Source organism: Plectropomus leopardus, chromosome 13 (genome assembly GCF_026936395.1).
Source record: "Plectropomus leopardus strain MGB_pleo_1.0 chromosome 13, ASM2693639v1, whole genome shotgun sequence".
NCBI lineage: Eukaryota > Metazoa > Chordata > Actinopteri > Perciformes > Serranidae > Plectropomus > Plectropomus leopardus.
In genome coordinates, this window is record NC_142188.1 from 3,302,178 (window position 1) to 3,320,544 (window position 18,367).

The 18,367-nt window shown below is 40.3% G+C and overlaps 1 protein-coding gene across 4 annotated transcripts in view; it reads left to right on the forward strand.

Annotated features, from left to right (window-relative positions):
- Nucleotides 1-18,367, forward strand: part of atrnl1a (attractin like 1a) — a 293,068-nt gene that overhangs the window by 119,398 nt on the left and 155,303 nt on the right. For 3 of the 4 annotated variants that reach the window (XM_088086416.1, XM_088086417.1, XM_088086419.1), the window contains 3 exons: nt 2,554-2,606; nt 16,742-16,836; nt 17,574-17,652. In XM_088086416.1, the coding sequence (XP_087942542.1) occupies nt 2,554-2,606; nt 16,742-16,836; nt 17,574-17,652 (227 nt within the window). Of the gene's footprint in view, nt 1-2,553; nt 2,607-3,004; nt 3,342-16,741; nt 16,837-17,573; nt 17,653-18,367 lie in introns of those variants that run through there. The other variant, XM_088086420.1, reaches the window with a different exon arrangement.

The following is an 18,367-nucleotide window of genomic DNA, read 5'->3' on the forward strand; positions in this document are numbered from 1 at the left end:
GGCTTATTACTTTTAGTGTACATGAAGTGCCAGAGTGCATAAAACAGCATCAAAATAGAGCTTGTTTATCAAAAAAAGTGTCAGTGGAGGATCCCCCACACACCCCGACAGAGGTCCTAGCTAAGCCCCATATATCGTTAAATCCTAGAAACAACCTAAAATAAGAGAAATGTCCTAAAATCAGAGGAAATGTCGTGAAATCATAGACGTCATAAAATCCAAGAAATGTCTTAAAATCCTCAAATGTCATTGAAAAAACATAAAATCCTAGAAATGTCCAAGGGATGTCCTAAAATTCTAGAAAAGTTAAAAAAAACTGTAAATGTCTTAATTCCTACAAATGTCCTAAAATACCAAAAAGTCCAATATTCATAAAATTATCCTAAAATTTGAAAAATATCTTTAAATGTCTTAAAATCAAAGAAATGTCCTAAAATTCTTTAAAGTGTCCTAAAATCCTAGAAAAGTCCTCAAATCTGGAAAATGTACTGACTTCTCAGTAATGCCTTAACATCCCAGAAATGTCCTAAAATTCTACAAACGAGTATGTACTGCTGCGACTGGCCCCTGGCCTCCTGGCATTTTTCAACGTGGCCCCTAAGCAGAGCAGGTTAAGTGTCCGTCTCACAGAGTCACTGTCACCACGCACGTACAGAGGAAAAAAGACGTAAACCGCTCCGTCACGGTGCTGCAACGGCTCTTTTAAGACACATTAAAAGCCTTGACATAATAATAACAATTACATCTGGTCCGCTCACCACATTTTTTAGCATTTCTTAGCAGTGGAAGTTTAATAACTCGCTTTTTTGTCCTCTGCTGCCAGGCAAGAATTTCTGCACTTCAGTTACACGTCATCCGTCTTGACACCTTAATAGCCTCAAAAGCATGTACATCATTTCATGATGATAACTCAGGAAAAAAAACCCTTTAACCCTGATATTTTTCTTTAATTACTTTCTGCCGAATGTTAGAATTTACATTATCCTGAAAAGCCTTTATGCTCTCGGATCACAAGGCCCTTTGAAACCCATGCAAATCCCATCATGTATTTTGAAAAATTCATTACATTTCTTCTGGAAAAATCAATCTGTTCTTTACCTAATTGTGTTTCGGCGGAGCTTACTGGTCATTAGAGACTTTTCCTCAACTGAAAGGTCACAACACTCAGCCACAGCCAATTACTGTCCATCAACACGCGAGTGTCTTTTTAAAAGATAATCAACCTTTACGTGGTCACAGTGAATGACTGAAGAATGGCTGAAATGTCAGAATGAAATTCAGATAAAAAAGAGAGTAGATTGTTTTTGACGAGTGACTGTCAGGGCCTGATAGACTTTTTTTTTTTGGAAAATGTCCACAATGACAGCCGTTAATGCATTTAAACTGAAATATGCCATGGTGTTTCACTCTGTTGTCAAAAGTATTTCCAGTATGTTTCCCACTTTGTTTTCCACCAGTCGGCGGTGATTTATGTCAATCCGAAGACATCTGAATAAAAGAAATGCATACAAAACAAATTAAATTGGATCTGAATTGCTACTGAAGCTACTGGGCGTGAGCAGTATGTAATATTTATTTATTCATTTTTTGACATTTTTTCTTTATTTCTTTTATTTTTACCTTGTAGAAATAAGAAATAGGAATAGACCATGGAGTGTTTTGCATTTGAGATAAATAAAAGATAAAATTAAAGAGTTGAATAGATCTTTCTAAACAAAGAAAGAGTGGTCGGGGAAATAAACATTTTCCACTTTTTCCAAAATTCTGTATGTTGGCCTCTGGAGACTAGGCAGATCACCTTATCCGATGGAAATCGGTAAAAGTGGCGGCAGTGTCAAACTTCTGAAACTTCTGAAACTGCAGACAAAGACAAAACCATAAAATAATATCATTAAAGACATTCTGCTGTTTTCACTTATTAAAGAAAAGAAAAGTTGCCTTTGTCATGTTACTGCCGGGCGATATTTATCTTTTAATTAAAAATAATCATAATTGTATGCCCGTAATCTCGATTCTTCCCCATGGTATTGACAATGGTATTTTCAAGGCGTTGTTTTGAAGTTACAACAGTCTGTCAGACCGAAGACGAAAACAAAGTTGATCATTTTTTGTGATATCAGCCAAAATTCATCAACATATTTCACCCTGTCCACATGTTTTAGCAGGCGACTCTCTGATGCTGCTGTGGTTGCCTGAGATCTGTGTGTGTGTGTGTGTGTGTGTGTGTGTGTGTGTGTGTGTGTGTGTGTGTGTGTCGGCCCCCTGGGGATAAAGAGAGCAGCTCTGACTAGACAGGACTGTCGAGGGAAATCACCTCGCAAAGAGCTGGGGGAAGACAATACCTGCAGCAAGTGCCCACCTGGCACACACACAACCACACACAACCACACACAACCACACACACAACCACACACACTAACACAAAAACGTGTCTTTGTAAAAACTAAACCCTTGCTGAATGCTAATGCCTTTGTTCTTCTTCTCTTCTTCTTCTCTTTTCTTCTGCTTTGTCTTCCCCTCTCCGCCTGTCGCTCCTTTCCTGTGCCGTTCCAGATGTGACTCAGAGAACCGTTACCTTGGCAACCCTCTCAGAGGAACCTGTTATTGTGAGTATCTTCTCGTTACCACACCTGAGTCACACACACACACACACAGACACACACACACACACAAACAACTAAAGTCTCAAATATTGCTGCTTGATCAGTGGCGTTCATGTCTACATGTGATGCGCTCGGTAACTTCCTGTTTCTGACGTTTTGAGACAGCGTGACAATTTACGCCCGTTAAATGCATTGAGTCATTTCTAAATACAGCGCCGTTTCCAGGGGGAAATGTGCAGTTAGATGCAAACAGTCTCTTTCAAAATAAATGTTTAGTGTCATTAAAACACCTTTTATTTACTTTTATTTCCTTGTGCAACAAAAGCACGTGGTTAGGTTAAAAAAACAAAACAAATATGGTTCAGCTCAACATTCAAACCCATCCACGCTTTTTTCTTTAGGAACTTTCCAGATCCGTATATGACATCACTGACCGAGCGGCGATATTCGACCACTTCAGAAGGACAACGACCCCTCAGGTCCCTAAATACCTGAGATCTGCTGTAACTGTTAACTCGTTTAGATTAGGGCTTAAAACATTATTGTTTTTTCTAGCGTTTACTTTCTGGTTGTCTTTAAGTATTTGAATGCAAATTTATTTATTTATTTTTTTTATGTATTAAGACACATTTTATTAGAATTTAAACTTCTGAAAACCAAGAAAACTGGTTTGATTTCTTCTAAAAATGCGGGAAAAAACATAATGAACAACTTGATAAAAAATGCACCACAAACTCGAAAAAATAAACAAAAAAAAGTCATGGTGACCATTAATCGATTATTAAATATTATCAATAAAAAAGAAGGAAAATGCCTAGTAAATTATGTTTAAGATTCTCTTAATTGCATATCACTTTCTTTAAGTTTTCCTTTTTAACAAACAAAACCCAAATATTGTAATTTTGTAAATTTCTCCTTCAGCTGCATATTACCCTTTTCTCATGGTTTCTTTCAAAATCATGGGATTTGTTGGGGTTTTAAAGGGTTAATTCACCTCTGCAGTATAATCCAGCTTTCTGCTTGATCCATGAGTGTCATACATTCATATTTATGCCAAAATATATTTAAAAATATGGACGGGAGAGAGTTACTGCCCCAAGCAAAGGAGTTCAAGTATCTCGGGGTCTTGTTCACGAGTGAGGGTAGAAGGGAACGTGACATGGAAATGCAGTTTGCCAACCCTCAGCTGCGGACACGAGCTTTTGGGGAGTGACCCAAAGAATGAGATCGCGGATACAAGCGGCCGAGATGAGTTTCCTCCGCGGGGTCTGGGCTCGGCTTTAGAGATGGGGTCAGGAGCTCAGATATCAGGAGGGAGCTCCGAGTAGAGCTGCTGCCGTGCGTTTGAAAAGGGCCACATGAGGTGGTTCGGGCATCTGATCCGGATGCCTCCTGAGCGCCCCCCGTTAGAGGTGTTCAGGTCACCTCCAGCTGGTAGTTTGGCCCGGGGCAGACCCAGAACACGCCGGAGGGATTATATATCTCATCTGGCCTCCCCCAGGAGGAGCCGGAGGGCGTTGCGGGGGAGAGGGACGTCTGGAGTACATTGCTCAGCCTGCTGCCCCCTCGACCTGACCCCGGCTTAGCAGATGGAAATGGATAGAAAAATAAAAAAATCTGTGTGCAGTTTAGGAGCTTTGAGGAGGGTTTGACACCACCGCAGCGCTGTTTTTGGCAGAGACATGAAAGTTTGTGACACACTGGGAACTACTCAGTTATAGATGGACACGGTCGAGTGTCCAAACACACAAACAGACATTACACACACGTATGTTTGCATTCGCTTTCCGATTACAGGAGGTCTCAGAGATCTCATACATAAGGTACATTGCAGCTATTTTGGGATGCTGACTTTCAGTAAATCGAGCATTTTTAGCTTTCTTTGAGACCCAGACGTGAACTGAAATCCATCATGTGGACAGTTCAGACGCTTCAGATCAGGCAGAGACGGGCCTCATGTTGCCTCTGATTTTGACTTATTTTACCGTCTAAAGGTGGAGCAAAACTAGCAGGATGGTTTGCAGAAGTTTCCAATATCTTCTTTGCATGATATGATGTCATACATCGGCATGTTGTCCAGATGGAGGGCAGACAACTGGAGGCAAAGACTACCAACGAGCACAAATGCCTGTAACTTGCACTGTTTACCTTTGCTATTGATAACATAAGAAAATAATAGTAAATGAAATCTCAGAGAAACATGAATCAACAGTCTGGACGAGTGGAGTCAAACTGTCAAACCTTAAAGTGCTTAAACGAGTTCAACTTCTCTATGTTTTTTGTTTTTTATCAGCCATGACCCAGATTTTTAACAGCGTTCCTCACACCTCTGGGAACGGTTAACCTGGCAGGTAGAAAATAGTTGCTAAAGGCAGCCAGCTGTAGCGGGCTTACACCAGCACAGCATCCTTTACAGAGTTAAAATCATAAAAGACAGCAAGAACATTTACTCCATCAGCCAAAAACATGACAGCAGTCATTCAATACTACTTTTGCCAGACTCTTGCTAAATTTCCAAAAATTAGTAGAAATGTATTTTTAAAAAGTTTGGGGAGAATGTCGAATTTTTTTTTTGTTTTTTTTTTTTCTTAATTTATTAATTTACTTATTTTTATGTGAGTTTCTTATACTTTTTTATTCCTAGTTTTTGCTTATTTTTGGATAATGCCTTATTTATTTCTTTCCATGTTTTTGAAAACACTCAAGCCAATTTGAGTTTCAAAGGATTAAATGAACATTTTTTAACTTAACTTGGCACATTTTCTCATCTTAAATTCTCTCTCAAATTAGGTTTTGATTGAATTTGGGCAACTAAACTTGTTTATTAAAGTCAGGGAAAAGTAACAGACTGCTGGGAGGAGATAGCATGCATACTTTACTCTCCGGTGCTCGAGTCACGCTCTCCGTGCTGAGCACCCACCTTTCACCTCAGCCTCCTCTCTGAGAAGTCTGGCTGCACAAATAATGGTTTTACTGCTTGTTTTTTCAGAGAGGATTCTGAGGTTGAGAGTTCATTCTTGACCTTGAAATAACTGCGTGACCATGACAAGCTCCTCGTGCGGAAAACATTTCTGTTTTACGCCTACAGAGGATGAGGACAGGGTTATCGTTGCTCTCACTTATTGGGGTCGAGCATGAGAGGGGAGACTAAGAGAGAAAGCGTGTGTGTGTTCAGGAGTTGTTTTCCTGTTTCCAGATGTTAGCAGGGATCACATTGACTTAGCTCATTTGCAACAAATTGCTGGTTTTCCTCTTAAAGGGCAGACAAAGGAGGAGAGGCCAAAACAGATGTTTTTGGCACACAAGCACACGCTCTCTCACTCTCTTTTTCACAAATACGCACACACACAAACACACACACACTCAGTCGACAAATTGCCATCATCAGTTTTAATATTATAACGCAGCAGAGTACAGTTCGAGTCCTGTCAATGTCAATAGCCCTCCAGCCCGAGTGGAGCTATCATTGTTTCGGTGAGGGAGGCTCCAGAGGATACAGCAATCAGAGGAGTCAGGCCACTGATTGCACCGGTCACCTCAAATATGTCTTTGATCACAAGAACAACTTTTCTTCAAGAGTGCAACTGAAGACGGGCACATGGGTTCACCTTTACTGCTGCAAAGCTTTGTCTTAAAATGCATTTTATTTTTATTTTTACGCTTTGAAACTTGGAGCGTGGGTATTCAAACCTTTGATGAGAGATTTCATAAGAAATGTTCCACAAACTGCAAGAAATTAATGGAAATTTATTTTTAAGTTAGGGTAAAAAAAGAATAGGGGAAAAAAACATTTATAATTATAATAATGACATATAATAATGACGTTATATTACAGAATTACTATAAGATTTTAAAGCTCTTTTTATTTTTTTCTCCATTTTCCCCTTTTTTCATTTTTTAATGTATTTATTAATTTACTTATTTTCAGGTAAGTACTTTTTTTTGTATGTTTGTAAATATGTTTTTAAGCACTTTTTTATGTTCTTATTCCCATTTATTTATTTATTTATTTATTCATGTTTTATTTCAGGGTTTTTTAATTTTATTTTTTGCAAATTTTTGGATAATATCTTCTTTTGTTGCTCAAGCTTTTTTCCATGACTTTGAAAGAAACACACAAGCAGACTTTTGCTGAGGGGAAATTTCCCCCGTTTTGCTGGTTCAGTGGTCAGTTAAAAACGTCATGTCTGATTTTCTGTAATCTGTAATAATCCAGCAAACATAGGGGAACATAAACAGCTTATTTTAAAGGACAGAAATATAAGTGTGAACCTGTACGATCACCTAAAGTGTGTTTATTTCACAGTTCATTGATGGTGTGGGTTTGTTGTGTCTGCTGGATTCAGGACTGAGGTTTGGCGGCACTAGATGGCACTAATGCAGTGCCCTTGCCCAGCGCTGTGAAGGGCTTTCAATAATGTAAATACATGCAGTCTGACACACGAGCACAGATCTGAGCGGCTCCGATTGGCTGTCGGCGCTCGGCTCCTCGACATCTCCACGGCTGCAGCTGAAATGCTGTGTGTGTTTCACATGTTTTTGATAACATCATGTTCTGTCATTATTGCGACATTATCTCTTCTGTTGTCGACGAAACCAGTTAGCTTTGTTTGAACAAGAGCAGGCACACTCAGACGCGCACACACACATGAATGCACGCAGGGAGATAGTGTGTATAAATTCCAGATTTAAAAGCCGTCTGTTTCCTCGGGCTGACTGCGGTGGAGGTCAATATTAGCCTTGATTGTCATTGGAAGGAAGGAGCTGATAAAAAAAGCTTTATCTCCATCACGTGAAACTGCATGCAGAGTCTGTGAGATGCAGCACTGTCCTCGCTGGATTCTGGCAGATTTACAGTAGAAGTTTGAGAAATCTGCACCACCTGTGGATTTCTTTTGATGTGAAGAGACGGTGAAAAGTTATCAAAGATCAGAGAGAGAAATTGAGGAGCCAGCGTTGTCCAGGAGGGTCAATGTAGACTTTAATGTAGATTACAAAGTGCATAAATGCAACAAAAAATTCCAAAAAGTTAAATAAATAAGCTGTTTCCCATATTTAGAGACCTACTCTTTTGACTTGTCATTTTAAGAACTGATGTGGTTTTAGTTGTCAAATTTTAAAAAAAGCAAAAACAATACATTTTCTACTCATATTTCCTGCCTGTTCTCTAGTCTCTGCTTTTTCAGTCTGAAGTAATGACGACTCGACTCTGCAGTCCTCCCGAAAACAATTTAAAAAGGGGATGTTACATTTTGATTGAAATAGACAGTGTATGCAACATATTGGTCTGCATGGCTGCTAGCTGTTACAATTAATGAAACAATCCAAAACAGCGCTGTATTCACAAACAGAGTGATATTTATACAGAGTTGTTTAGATGTTAGCTGTTGACAATTTTTAATGCTCGCTGTCTCTCGTAACTTCTTTGTCTTGTCCCTTCAGCCAGGTTTCCACAATGACGGAAAAGTAGGAATTAGGGACAAATTTTCCGTTTAGAACCACAAAAAAAGAAGCAGGCTAAATGACGTCCGTCTATCTGTACCTCCGTCCTGTTTCAGCACCACGGACAGCGCCGCACCAACACTCATCTGTGATTCAGCCACAGCTGTGCGAAATCATTTCACCATCTAACGGCAAAAATGCCCGTCTGCTGGTGGAGCTTCCAGTAATCATAGGCCAAAAATATGTAGACACAAAAAAAATTAAACCACATAACAGCAGAAATTAACAATAAAAATGTCTTTCTCCCTGGATGCTTATTTGTCTAAAACAGCCCATAAAACATCCATAGAGCCCTCGGCCTCTTTTCCTCTGCTTGTTTCTTTATTCTTCGTAGTAAGTGGGGGAGTAAATATAAACAATAACAAAGGAATAACACCATCTCTGTTATATGACGGCTGATCTCGTTCAGAGGGGAAGGAGCGCCTGAACCTCAGTTTTCACAGTTTGTGTACATTTACAGCTGCCGATCTTTTGCTTTGAATTAGCCGCTATGCTAACAGCTGCTTTTTAAATCTCCTGCGAGGTGTTGCACGTGTAAAGATGTTGTCAAAACATTGTCATGGTCGGCCCATGGGGCTGTTACCACCTCCGTTTCCAGCAAAATGGTGAGGCGGTATAATGGTTTAATATTGCCGCCTTGAAAAGCCAGTGTAAATGCGGCTTTTAACCAGCTGCTGATTTATTGCAATTATTTGCAGAAAACTCCTTCGCCTTATTGAGTTGAGTCTGCAGGTGTTTGTGATGATTCACATAAAAAGCAGTTTGGTGCTTAGCGTACAGCTGGTGGTCGATCCTTGATAGTTAAGGTTGAAAGGTGCAGATGTGTTTCATTTTAATCCCCTGCCCTTTTCCCCTCTGCTCTCCAAGCGGCCTTTGTGAGACATTCGCTGTTACATAATACCAAGACCTGCGTGTAAACGAACGAGGAGAGGTGGAACTACTAAAAAAAACTGCAGCGAGCTTCTGTTGAAAGACTTTCTGGATTTCGGAGGAGGTGCGGGATCAGCCTACTAACCTTAAGTCCTCGCAGAGTCACACCTCTGTGAGCTTCCCTCTTTAAGTGCCGTAATCACCGTATATATGGTTTGCCTCTGTAAAGCAATATTCCTCTGCCGCCGGAGAGCACGTCAGGCTGGATTTATTCCATCCATGTGGCAGTAACTGACGGCTCGTCTGCTTTGGAGAGCAGCAGCCGTGACACAAACCACTTACAGAGAGCCGAAAGAACCGGGGACAGAGGTTAAGCACTCGCTTCAAACTCCTTAAAGGTGAATAGAAGGCCATTATCCAAACAAACAAGCACTCAGCGCTGAACAGCTGAAAATCACGAGTCCGGCCCTCTTGACATCTGCTCTGAATCAGACATGTTTAGTAGTCTGCTCCTCTCTCTCTCTCTTCCTCTGGTGTAAACGTTCAGTTCAGTTGTAAGCGGACTCAATGAACGTTGTACGAGTCACAGACTGTGTGTGTGTGTGTGTGTTTGGATCCAACCTGCTGCAGAGAAACATTGTATTTCAAATGCATCTGATATAACAGTGTGTCTACCACAGGCTTGTGACACTGCAGATATTAACCCTTTGAAACCCAACAGGTTTATCATTTCTTTCAAAAAACATTGGAGGAAGTCAGTGAGCAACTTATGAAGAAATGACCCGAAAATTAGCAAGAAATTAGTACAGAAATTACTTGAAAATTAGCACAAAAAAAGGGAACATAAATAGAAAGACGTGAAAATTGTTTGAAAATTATAATAATTCTGTTCTGTTAAAAATTTAACATATATAATTATGATATAATTAGGCATAGAGTTTTTTTTTATATATATAATTTCTTGCTAATTGCATGACATTTCTTGCCAAGTAATTAATTGCCTTTTTTCCACGTTTTCTGAAAGAAATCAAACCAATGTGCTCAATATGTTCAAAGGTTTAAATACTCGTGAAAGGCATTTGAACACAGCACAGGAAAAGTGATGTCTCGCCAGGTTTCAAAGGGTTAATGAAGCCGGTGCTGTTTTATTCTGATTTTCAGCAACAATCCTGAAGAAGCAAAACCAACAAGGAATTTGTCTCATACTAACAAATACTGTCAACAAGTCCTCATGCCTAAATATTCAAATCGGTTGTTTGTCAGAACATTGACGAACACGTTCTCATCCCAAATCGTCACACATTGCAGTTTTGCAGTGAACGTCTGCACATCACGCTGTAGGTTTCTTTCGATTTTATGCTCTTTATTTCCGGGTGTGCTGCTACTGTGAAGCACATGGAAGCCAACACTTGGATGTCAACAAACGCACATACTGGCACAGATAGTTTGGGGAAGGAGGCATATTGCGAGGTGTTTAAAAAAAAAAATCAGGTGGGAAGTGAACACCAGACTGCTGCATCAAAGTCCACTGTTTGTTGGATCTGTTCACCGCTGTTGAAGCACCAGCTGTGTTTTTAACCGGCTCTGCCCATCTGCATATCACGCTGCTGTGGCAGGTGCCATCTGGCTGTCCGGCTGTGTATCATAACACAAACTGATGCCGTCCAGCAGCACATCATGTGGACGCCAAAGGTGGCCTTTGGCGTCAATATCTTACGCCAAAAGCACTGCAAAAAACTGCAGTATTTTGGAATGAGAATGGGCAGGGATGCCTTCATAGCTGCTTTGCTCTCTTCTCAAACAGTGATTACCGGTGATCTTTGGAAGTCATCGTTGCGGAAGCATAGCGCTCACCCTCCAGTTCCTCCTCCGGTTAACAATATTAACTCTGTGAGCGCTGTTGCCGTTGTTAAACACTGTGTATGGAGTTAGCTAGCTCAACTACCTCCTTTGTGCAGGCGGCTCATTTGCTCTGAATTTCACTTACAGAACAACACGACAACTGCTGTCAGCTTTATTGTAAAATACTGCAATTTAATGAAAACACAGAATGAAGTCATGTTGGTTGCAGCGACCTTTTTCATAAATTCATGATGATGAAATGTTTTCATCAGTCTGATAAATGTGAGAGTGCAGCTATTGACTGCAGTTTTCCTCATCTCACTCGGGGCCCGAGTGCACAGAGCGAAGCTTTGGTTCAGTTAACGCTGTCATATTGAACCAGCAGCCCATTGATGAAAAGCAACTTTGCTATTTAATGAGTTTGCCCCCAGTCAGGCTCGCATTTATGAGCAGGCATCACCGGGACAATGCTTTAATGAACCGCTGTCATATTCCATCCCAGTCAGCTACAAGGGACGTCTAATTAGGGACGGCCACCGAGTGTCCCACCACGTCCACTGCAAGGACCAGCAGTCAGTTGAATTAGCAGCAAACACCAGTCAGTCCGCAGTCAGAGCCGCTCGCCGTCCTCAGGGACGCTCGGAAAGCTTAGTCAGGCCGAACAACAGTGGCTCCAATATTTACTGACAGCCTCACATTCCCAATTAAGATGACAATTAGTGATGGGCAGCACGAAATCAGACTGAGTAATGACGTAATGAAATAAAGAGGGCTGATTTATCATATCCCCAATTTCTCCTAGATCTGATTAGATTTTCTCTCATAGCGCTGAAATGACATCAAAGACAAACAAAGTTTAATCTCGTGAATGTTGGGGCCAGTTCAGACCTCAAAGTGGCTGCATGGCAGTGATCAGCAATCAACAACGTTCCCGGCCTCGGGCCGTTCATTAGACCAGGATCTGGCATCAGTCCAGGACGCCTCAATATTTGCTGACAGGCAGTCTGTCTGGACGCCTTTCCAACGTGGATTAATTGGTCCTATCAGGCCAAAAACCTTTTCTGCAATCCAGTAGTTACCCTCTGACAGACTATTAAATATTCTGACTGATTTTAGACCAGTTTAAGTTTCAGTGAGAGTTTTATACACATTAATAAAGCATGTGACATTTTGGGAGGAAATGTACACATTGGCTGTGTCCCAAATTCATACCCTTCAAATTTACTACATTTTGTAATCATTTACAATATGTTGTCAGTAAGTATTAAAGTTTAAAGTTTCTTTGTTTCCATTTTTTGTTGGATTGTGAATCAAATGATAGCATACACTAATAAATGCACATAAATATGCAAGGTGGGGAAAAAAGGAAAATAAGCAACTGAGCAAGACATGTCGTGCAAATTGCAAGAAATTAGTAAAAGGTGACAAGAAAAAGAAAAGAGGGAGAGATATTATTTTAAAAAGTTTTAAAAAAGTAAAAAAATTCCAGAAAATATTTATATTTATATACTTAAAATTATGTTGTAGAAAAAATAATTAAGCACGTCTTTTTACTTTGTTTGTTGTTTTTCACTTTTTTTTCTGTTTTGCAAATTTTAGGTAATTTTCTTGTAATTCTAACTAATTTCGTGCCATTAATTTGTGTTATTTCTTAGAGGACTTTATTGCCGTGAATTTATTGCAAAAAATTAATCTGTTAAAACCTATTCTGACCAGAATATTAGGCTCCATCTAAACATGCCTGGTGAGTTTTTGGTAAATCAGGGTCACATGACCTCGTGCGGACATTACTTTCAGGTCACCTTGAGCTCTGTTTGGGCCTGATGGTGAATCGTCCGCGTGTTAATTTCTCTGTTTCTAACCTGTTTTCTCGGTGAGGTGCCGCTGTAATGTCGAGCCTGCGTTCCACCTGTGTTGCAAATGGGAAATAATGAGTTGTTAACAAGCATTAAATGAAACCTCAGCGAACAAACTGACATTGTACAGTAGGTGAGTTCACACTTTTTTTTGGATTTTCTTTCCGGAGCTGACTGCTGGAATATCAGATTTCGTTTCGGGTGAGAGCTTTCTCTTCTGCCTTCTCACTCCCCATCATCAGTGTTTTGTTTCATATGGGCTGAATCCGCTCACCTATTATGGTAATAAGATCACCCATCTGTGAACCCGAGAAATTGACATGGACTATTTCTATTTCAGTTCTTCTGGGGATCCTTAATACCTTTAGTGATACCTTGATACGATTCATCCCGAGCGCCGATCCTTGCATGTGCGCGTGTAATTGAGTTTGCCTAAGTGAAACTGCTGTCAGATTTCTCAGATGGGAATTTGAAATGAGCTGAGATGAACTTTTAAACCTGGCTGCTGCTCTTGTTCCTAACAGCCTTGAAATCAAACATATTGGAGACGCAGCGGGACTGAAGCGAGCGTTTGTAGTGCTGCGATCTCATTTTGTTTGGTTAACGACTCACCTGTAAACACTCTCAGGTAGATGTGCAAACAGACGTATAACATACCGAACGCATGCATGCAAACACACAAATATGCACACACACTCACAGAAGTCCCTGTTCCTTATACAAAGTGTAAAAACCCAAATACTGAGAAGCTGACGACCCTTATGGGATAAACAACTGAGCAGCAGCAGAGCACGTCTGCCTGCGAGGGAGGGAGGAAGAGAGAGATGTTAGGGGAAAATATTGTCTTTGATCTGATGATATCTGCTGTTCGGGCTAACTTGCCATGAAGGCTGAACAAAACAAGGGTGTTTGTCAAACATAATTTGCTTTCGTCTTGGTGACGCCCCGGGATTTTAAAGCTGAAAGGAAGGTGATAGCTAAACATCTCGCTCTCTGCAGCGTGTGACACAAAGTTTTTCTGCTCTCTAAGTTGTAAAGCTGCACAGCGTCCCCGCTGACTGCCGCCGCTCTGTCAGACAGCAACAGATTACCTGTAACAGCACTGGATGTTCTTTTCAGGAGCATTCGTACCGTTTCTGACATGACTGAGTGTCTGACCAGAACATCCACAGTCCTCTGCTGCTGAATGCTGAGCAGCTCGTCTGTGCAGCTGGAAAGAGTCCGAATTCAGGCAGTTAAGCAACGACTGGATACAGCGGATTGCTTTCGCCACCGGTACTGACATTATTAAGGTGCTTGCAATGCAAGGTGCACACTTCTGTTATTCTTCATATTTAATTTTTATTCTTCTTCTGTAAAACGTTTGCACGCTGCTCCTCCTGCAACATTCACAGCACATGCACATAAAATACATCATAATGTGCGGGATGAGGGGCGCCCGGTGGCTCAGCTGGTAGAGCGGGCGCCCCATGTGCAGAGGCTGTGTCCTCGCTGCAGCGGCTGCGGGTTCAAGTTCTTCTTTGGCCCTTTGCTGCATGTCGTCCCTTCTCTCTTTCCCCTTTTCACGCTATACCTGTCCTGTCAAATAAAGATATTGAAAAAGCCCAAAAAATATATCTTCAAAATGTGCGGGATGGCGTACGATGACTTTTCTTAGAGATTCGCTGAGCAGTTTTTATGAAAATCGCAAAATAAATGAGCCAAATTTCCCATTTAAAGTAAATGGAGATCTGGAAATCGACCACACCGTTCACCAGACTTTGGAGTTTATTGTGCAAAATCAGCAATTTGTAGCAATTGTAGGTTTTTTTTCTAAACATTGAGCAACATTGTAATACTTTTCCCACATCTGGTCAATGTGTACATGTACATAGTCTGATAGTTACTGCTAATAATACTTAGTTAGTCGTCAGCGCAGGAGCAGGCACCCACCAAAATTTCTTAGGAAATGCACATCATGTATCAGTCAAACAAAATTTTGTCACTACAGTTGTAGAACTACAATAATGCAATTTTAAAAACATTTTACTTTTCATTTGTAATTCAGAGCAGATGTTTGTTAACAGACTCATGTATAGCAGACTGAGAAATCACAACAATCAGCAGCAGTTTTTCTCAAATTCCTTCTTTAAGTGTTCTCAAGTGTTCTTAGGAAAACTCATCGTGTTCTTGAACTGTTCGTACGTGTGTTCTCAGATTGATGAATCTCCTCGTAAACTGAAAGCGAGTGCCAGTTGTCCTTAATTAGCATAAATAAACACCTGCAAATTCCCTTTAAAGGATATGAGACTGAAGGGCTGTGTGCAGACACACAGAGGTCACAAAGAGATATCTCAAAAACCACTGTAAGACAGAGCACTGGAATTAAAACGCAAGAACAACTTAAGTAGTTGTGAAGTGCTGCAGAAAGTAAACCGCAAACGAGCGGAGATATTTCATCGTGTTAATTAATAATAAAATCACATACAAAGAAGATGCACGGGATGCAATCACTGACTTTGTGAACTCTGTAACTGGAGAAGAGCGCAGTGTGGATGAGCTTAAAAGTGGTTAGATTTGAAATCTGGCTCCTGACACATTTGTACATTATTATGTAGCAGATTCGTTAAAACTTTACATTCTTTTACGTTTACACAGCACTGTGATTAATTTTGGGCACAAAAACCACTTGGTTGTGGACGTCATGTTTTGGCTTAAAATACCAACAGTTGGTGAGACAATCCCAGCAGGAAACGCAGCAACGTCTTGGCAAAAAACAGTCACTTTTACATGGCCCTATCGCCGCTGGAAACACAGTGATGAGCCCTTTTCAACCCTTTTCGTTGTTATTTGGTCCTGAGCAGTGGTCCGCAGCTCGGCAGGCATCTCACCTAGTTGATGCACCATCCCCTCCACCTCCTGATGACAAGGTGACCTCATATACTACGTGACTTTACAAACGTTGATATATGTATGAAACGTATAAATCCAACATATCTGTCGTTTGCAGAAATGTACAACGCCATCATTTTCCTCTGGCGACTGGGCTGATGATAACTTGTCAGATTGATGGCCAAAACTGTATGAAAAGAGAACCCAGAGTGTGTTTTTTTTCTGCCTCAGTGTGTTTTAACCTGAACTGCCCTTGAATGCTTCACACACACACACACACACACACACACACACACACACCTGGATTACCCTGAAGGGTTAGTACTCAGCAGTCACGCTGATTAACTTAAAAAATATCCTCTCACCCTGTTATCCTCTCATGGCCACAGAGCTGCTTTCTCTCCTCATCCCATCGTCTCTCTCTCCTCCTCGGTGTTCTCCTCCTCCTCTCCTCCTCCTCCTCCTCCCCCATTAGGCAGACAAGGTGACCCAGCGTGGCTCCTGCTGTCTGTCCAGATGTTGAATCGCTGTGATTCCCCCTCTATACGTCGGTCCATTGTCTCTCTGACAAAGAGCTGCTCGCAGACGCTCAGCAGGAGCCGCTTTCAGAAACGATTAAATCTCTGCTAGAACATGATCATATAGACCCGCTCTCACGTTCCATCGACCGGACCGCGTGCTTGTTTAATAAATAGCATCCTCATTGTGAGCTCGTATTTATAAAACATCTGTGTGTGTGTGTGATCAGACATATGTATGTACAGCTTGTGTATTTTTTTTCAATGCAAAATATTTTTCACCAACTTCAGTAGTTATTAATCTAATTGAATATTGATTCACGGTTAGTGTCTCCCATGCTTTTACTTTCATGAATAAGTTGCAATTGCATGGTATCAATGTGCTATATAATGATTTTTTATTTTATTTTATTTTAATTTTTTTCATTTTATATTTATAAATATACATATATATATATATATATACATATATTTAGGTTTTAATTTTTAGAACTTTTGCATATAAAAAAACGTTGAGATTATGATGACGATAGTAATAATAATTAACTATAATAATAATGATGATAATAATAGTTGTTATTATTTATTTATTTATTTATTTTACTGTCATGAATATGTCTGTGTTTCATGGTGTTTTATCAGTTGGTCTATTTTTTTCCACCTCTCTCTTTCTGCTCAGACAACCTGTTGATCGATTACCAGTTTACCTTCAGCTTGCTTCAGGAGGATGACCGCCACTACACCAGCATCAACTTCATGGCTACACCTGAGCAGGTAACACATGCACGCAAAGGCTCACAGGCTGAGGTTCATACACCGGCTTTTGCTCCTTTAGTGTGTAAACCGGCAAAATAAATGTGACCCATCTTTGTAACACTCTCTTACCATTGATAGAGAGTTTCAAGTTTTTTTTTTATTTTGTGGTTATCAGATAGACAATCTGATCACCACAAAGTTGCTTTTCAGAAAAAGTTGTAAAACATTTATTCTCTGAATGCGGGGACCTGCTGTCAACAGTGAGAAACATCTAAATTCTAGAGCGTTACCAGACCTGTTTTTCCCTCTCAGAGCCTGAAGGTGCGTTCAGATACAACTCGAATATTGAGGCAGCGTTGCAGACGAAATCAATGGAACAAGACAAAAAGAGGCCAATAGATTCAAATTTGCCCCAGGTGACACAAGTTGAGGCGAAGATGGAAAGGCTCAAGTTAAAAATGTTTTAGCAAAGAATTCTCCTGTTGGACTTCATGAATGTGCACAGAAAAGTACAAAAGGTCAGCAAAACAACCGCGGAGAAGTCCAACAACTACGTGACCTGCAGAGCAGTCAATAAATAAACCAAGCAACAAGAATTTGCTTGTGTTTGAATGCATCTTTAAACTTAATTAACTCTTTTCCAGCAAAGTTCAACTTCCATCTGCTTCAGATCAAAATCAGTTTGTCCACAAGTGTTACGTCCGCCTCAGTGACCCGACTGTAACTGCGTGGGTTTCTTTTTTCTTTTCTTGCAGGCCAACAAGAACCTCGACATGTCCATCAACGCCTCGAACAACTTCAACCTCAACATCACTTGGTCTTTGAGCTCAACAGGTAGAGAACGTGTTCATGTATTTATAGTTGTCTTAAAAATCGTTTTTGGTTGATTTTATTTTAGGCATTTTGTGTTTCACCAACTATGTCAGGGAAGTCGAAAAAAAAAGTAACAGGCCTTACAAAACTAACATAAACCAACGTGATTTTTACTTTTTGCTGCACAGCAAAGTTTTTCCTCAATGTTCTAATTATTATTTCGAGGAAATCCAACTTCCCATTCATAAAAATAAACCAAACTTTGCACACAGATCCAGTCCCGTGTCAGTATTCCTGAGCTGCAAATACAAGCCAGTAGTTCTCATCGTGGTGCAACAGCAACCGTCTAAATTGTCTAAAAAGTTTGACAGTTCATAACAAATCATTTGTACGTGCTACAGCTCTGAACCAAAATGTTGGCCCAATTATGAAGAAACTTTTGTACACTTCACTGTGGTACAAATTAGACTCTGTTTTTATCAAAATCTGTAAAACTAATTAAACCTATGTCCTCCCACATGATTTGCTCAGTTGACACCAGACTGGCTCCAGGGCGTCTTCAGACTACCTACACAAACAATCCTCACAGATTTTCAATTTATCAAAAACTGAGCCTACAGTGCAGAGAAATGTTACTGTAAACAGAGCTGTAAACATATACTTACAAGTTCTTGCTAAATAAATCTTCAAGGTTCATGAAAAAAGACACAATTTTGCTGTCATGGTACATTAAGTG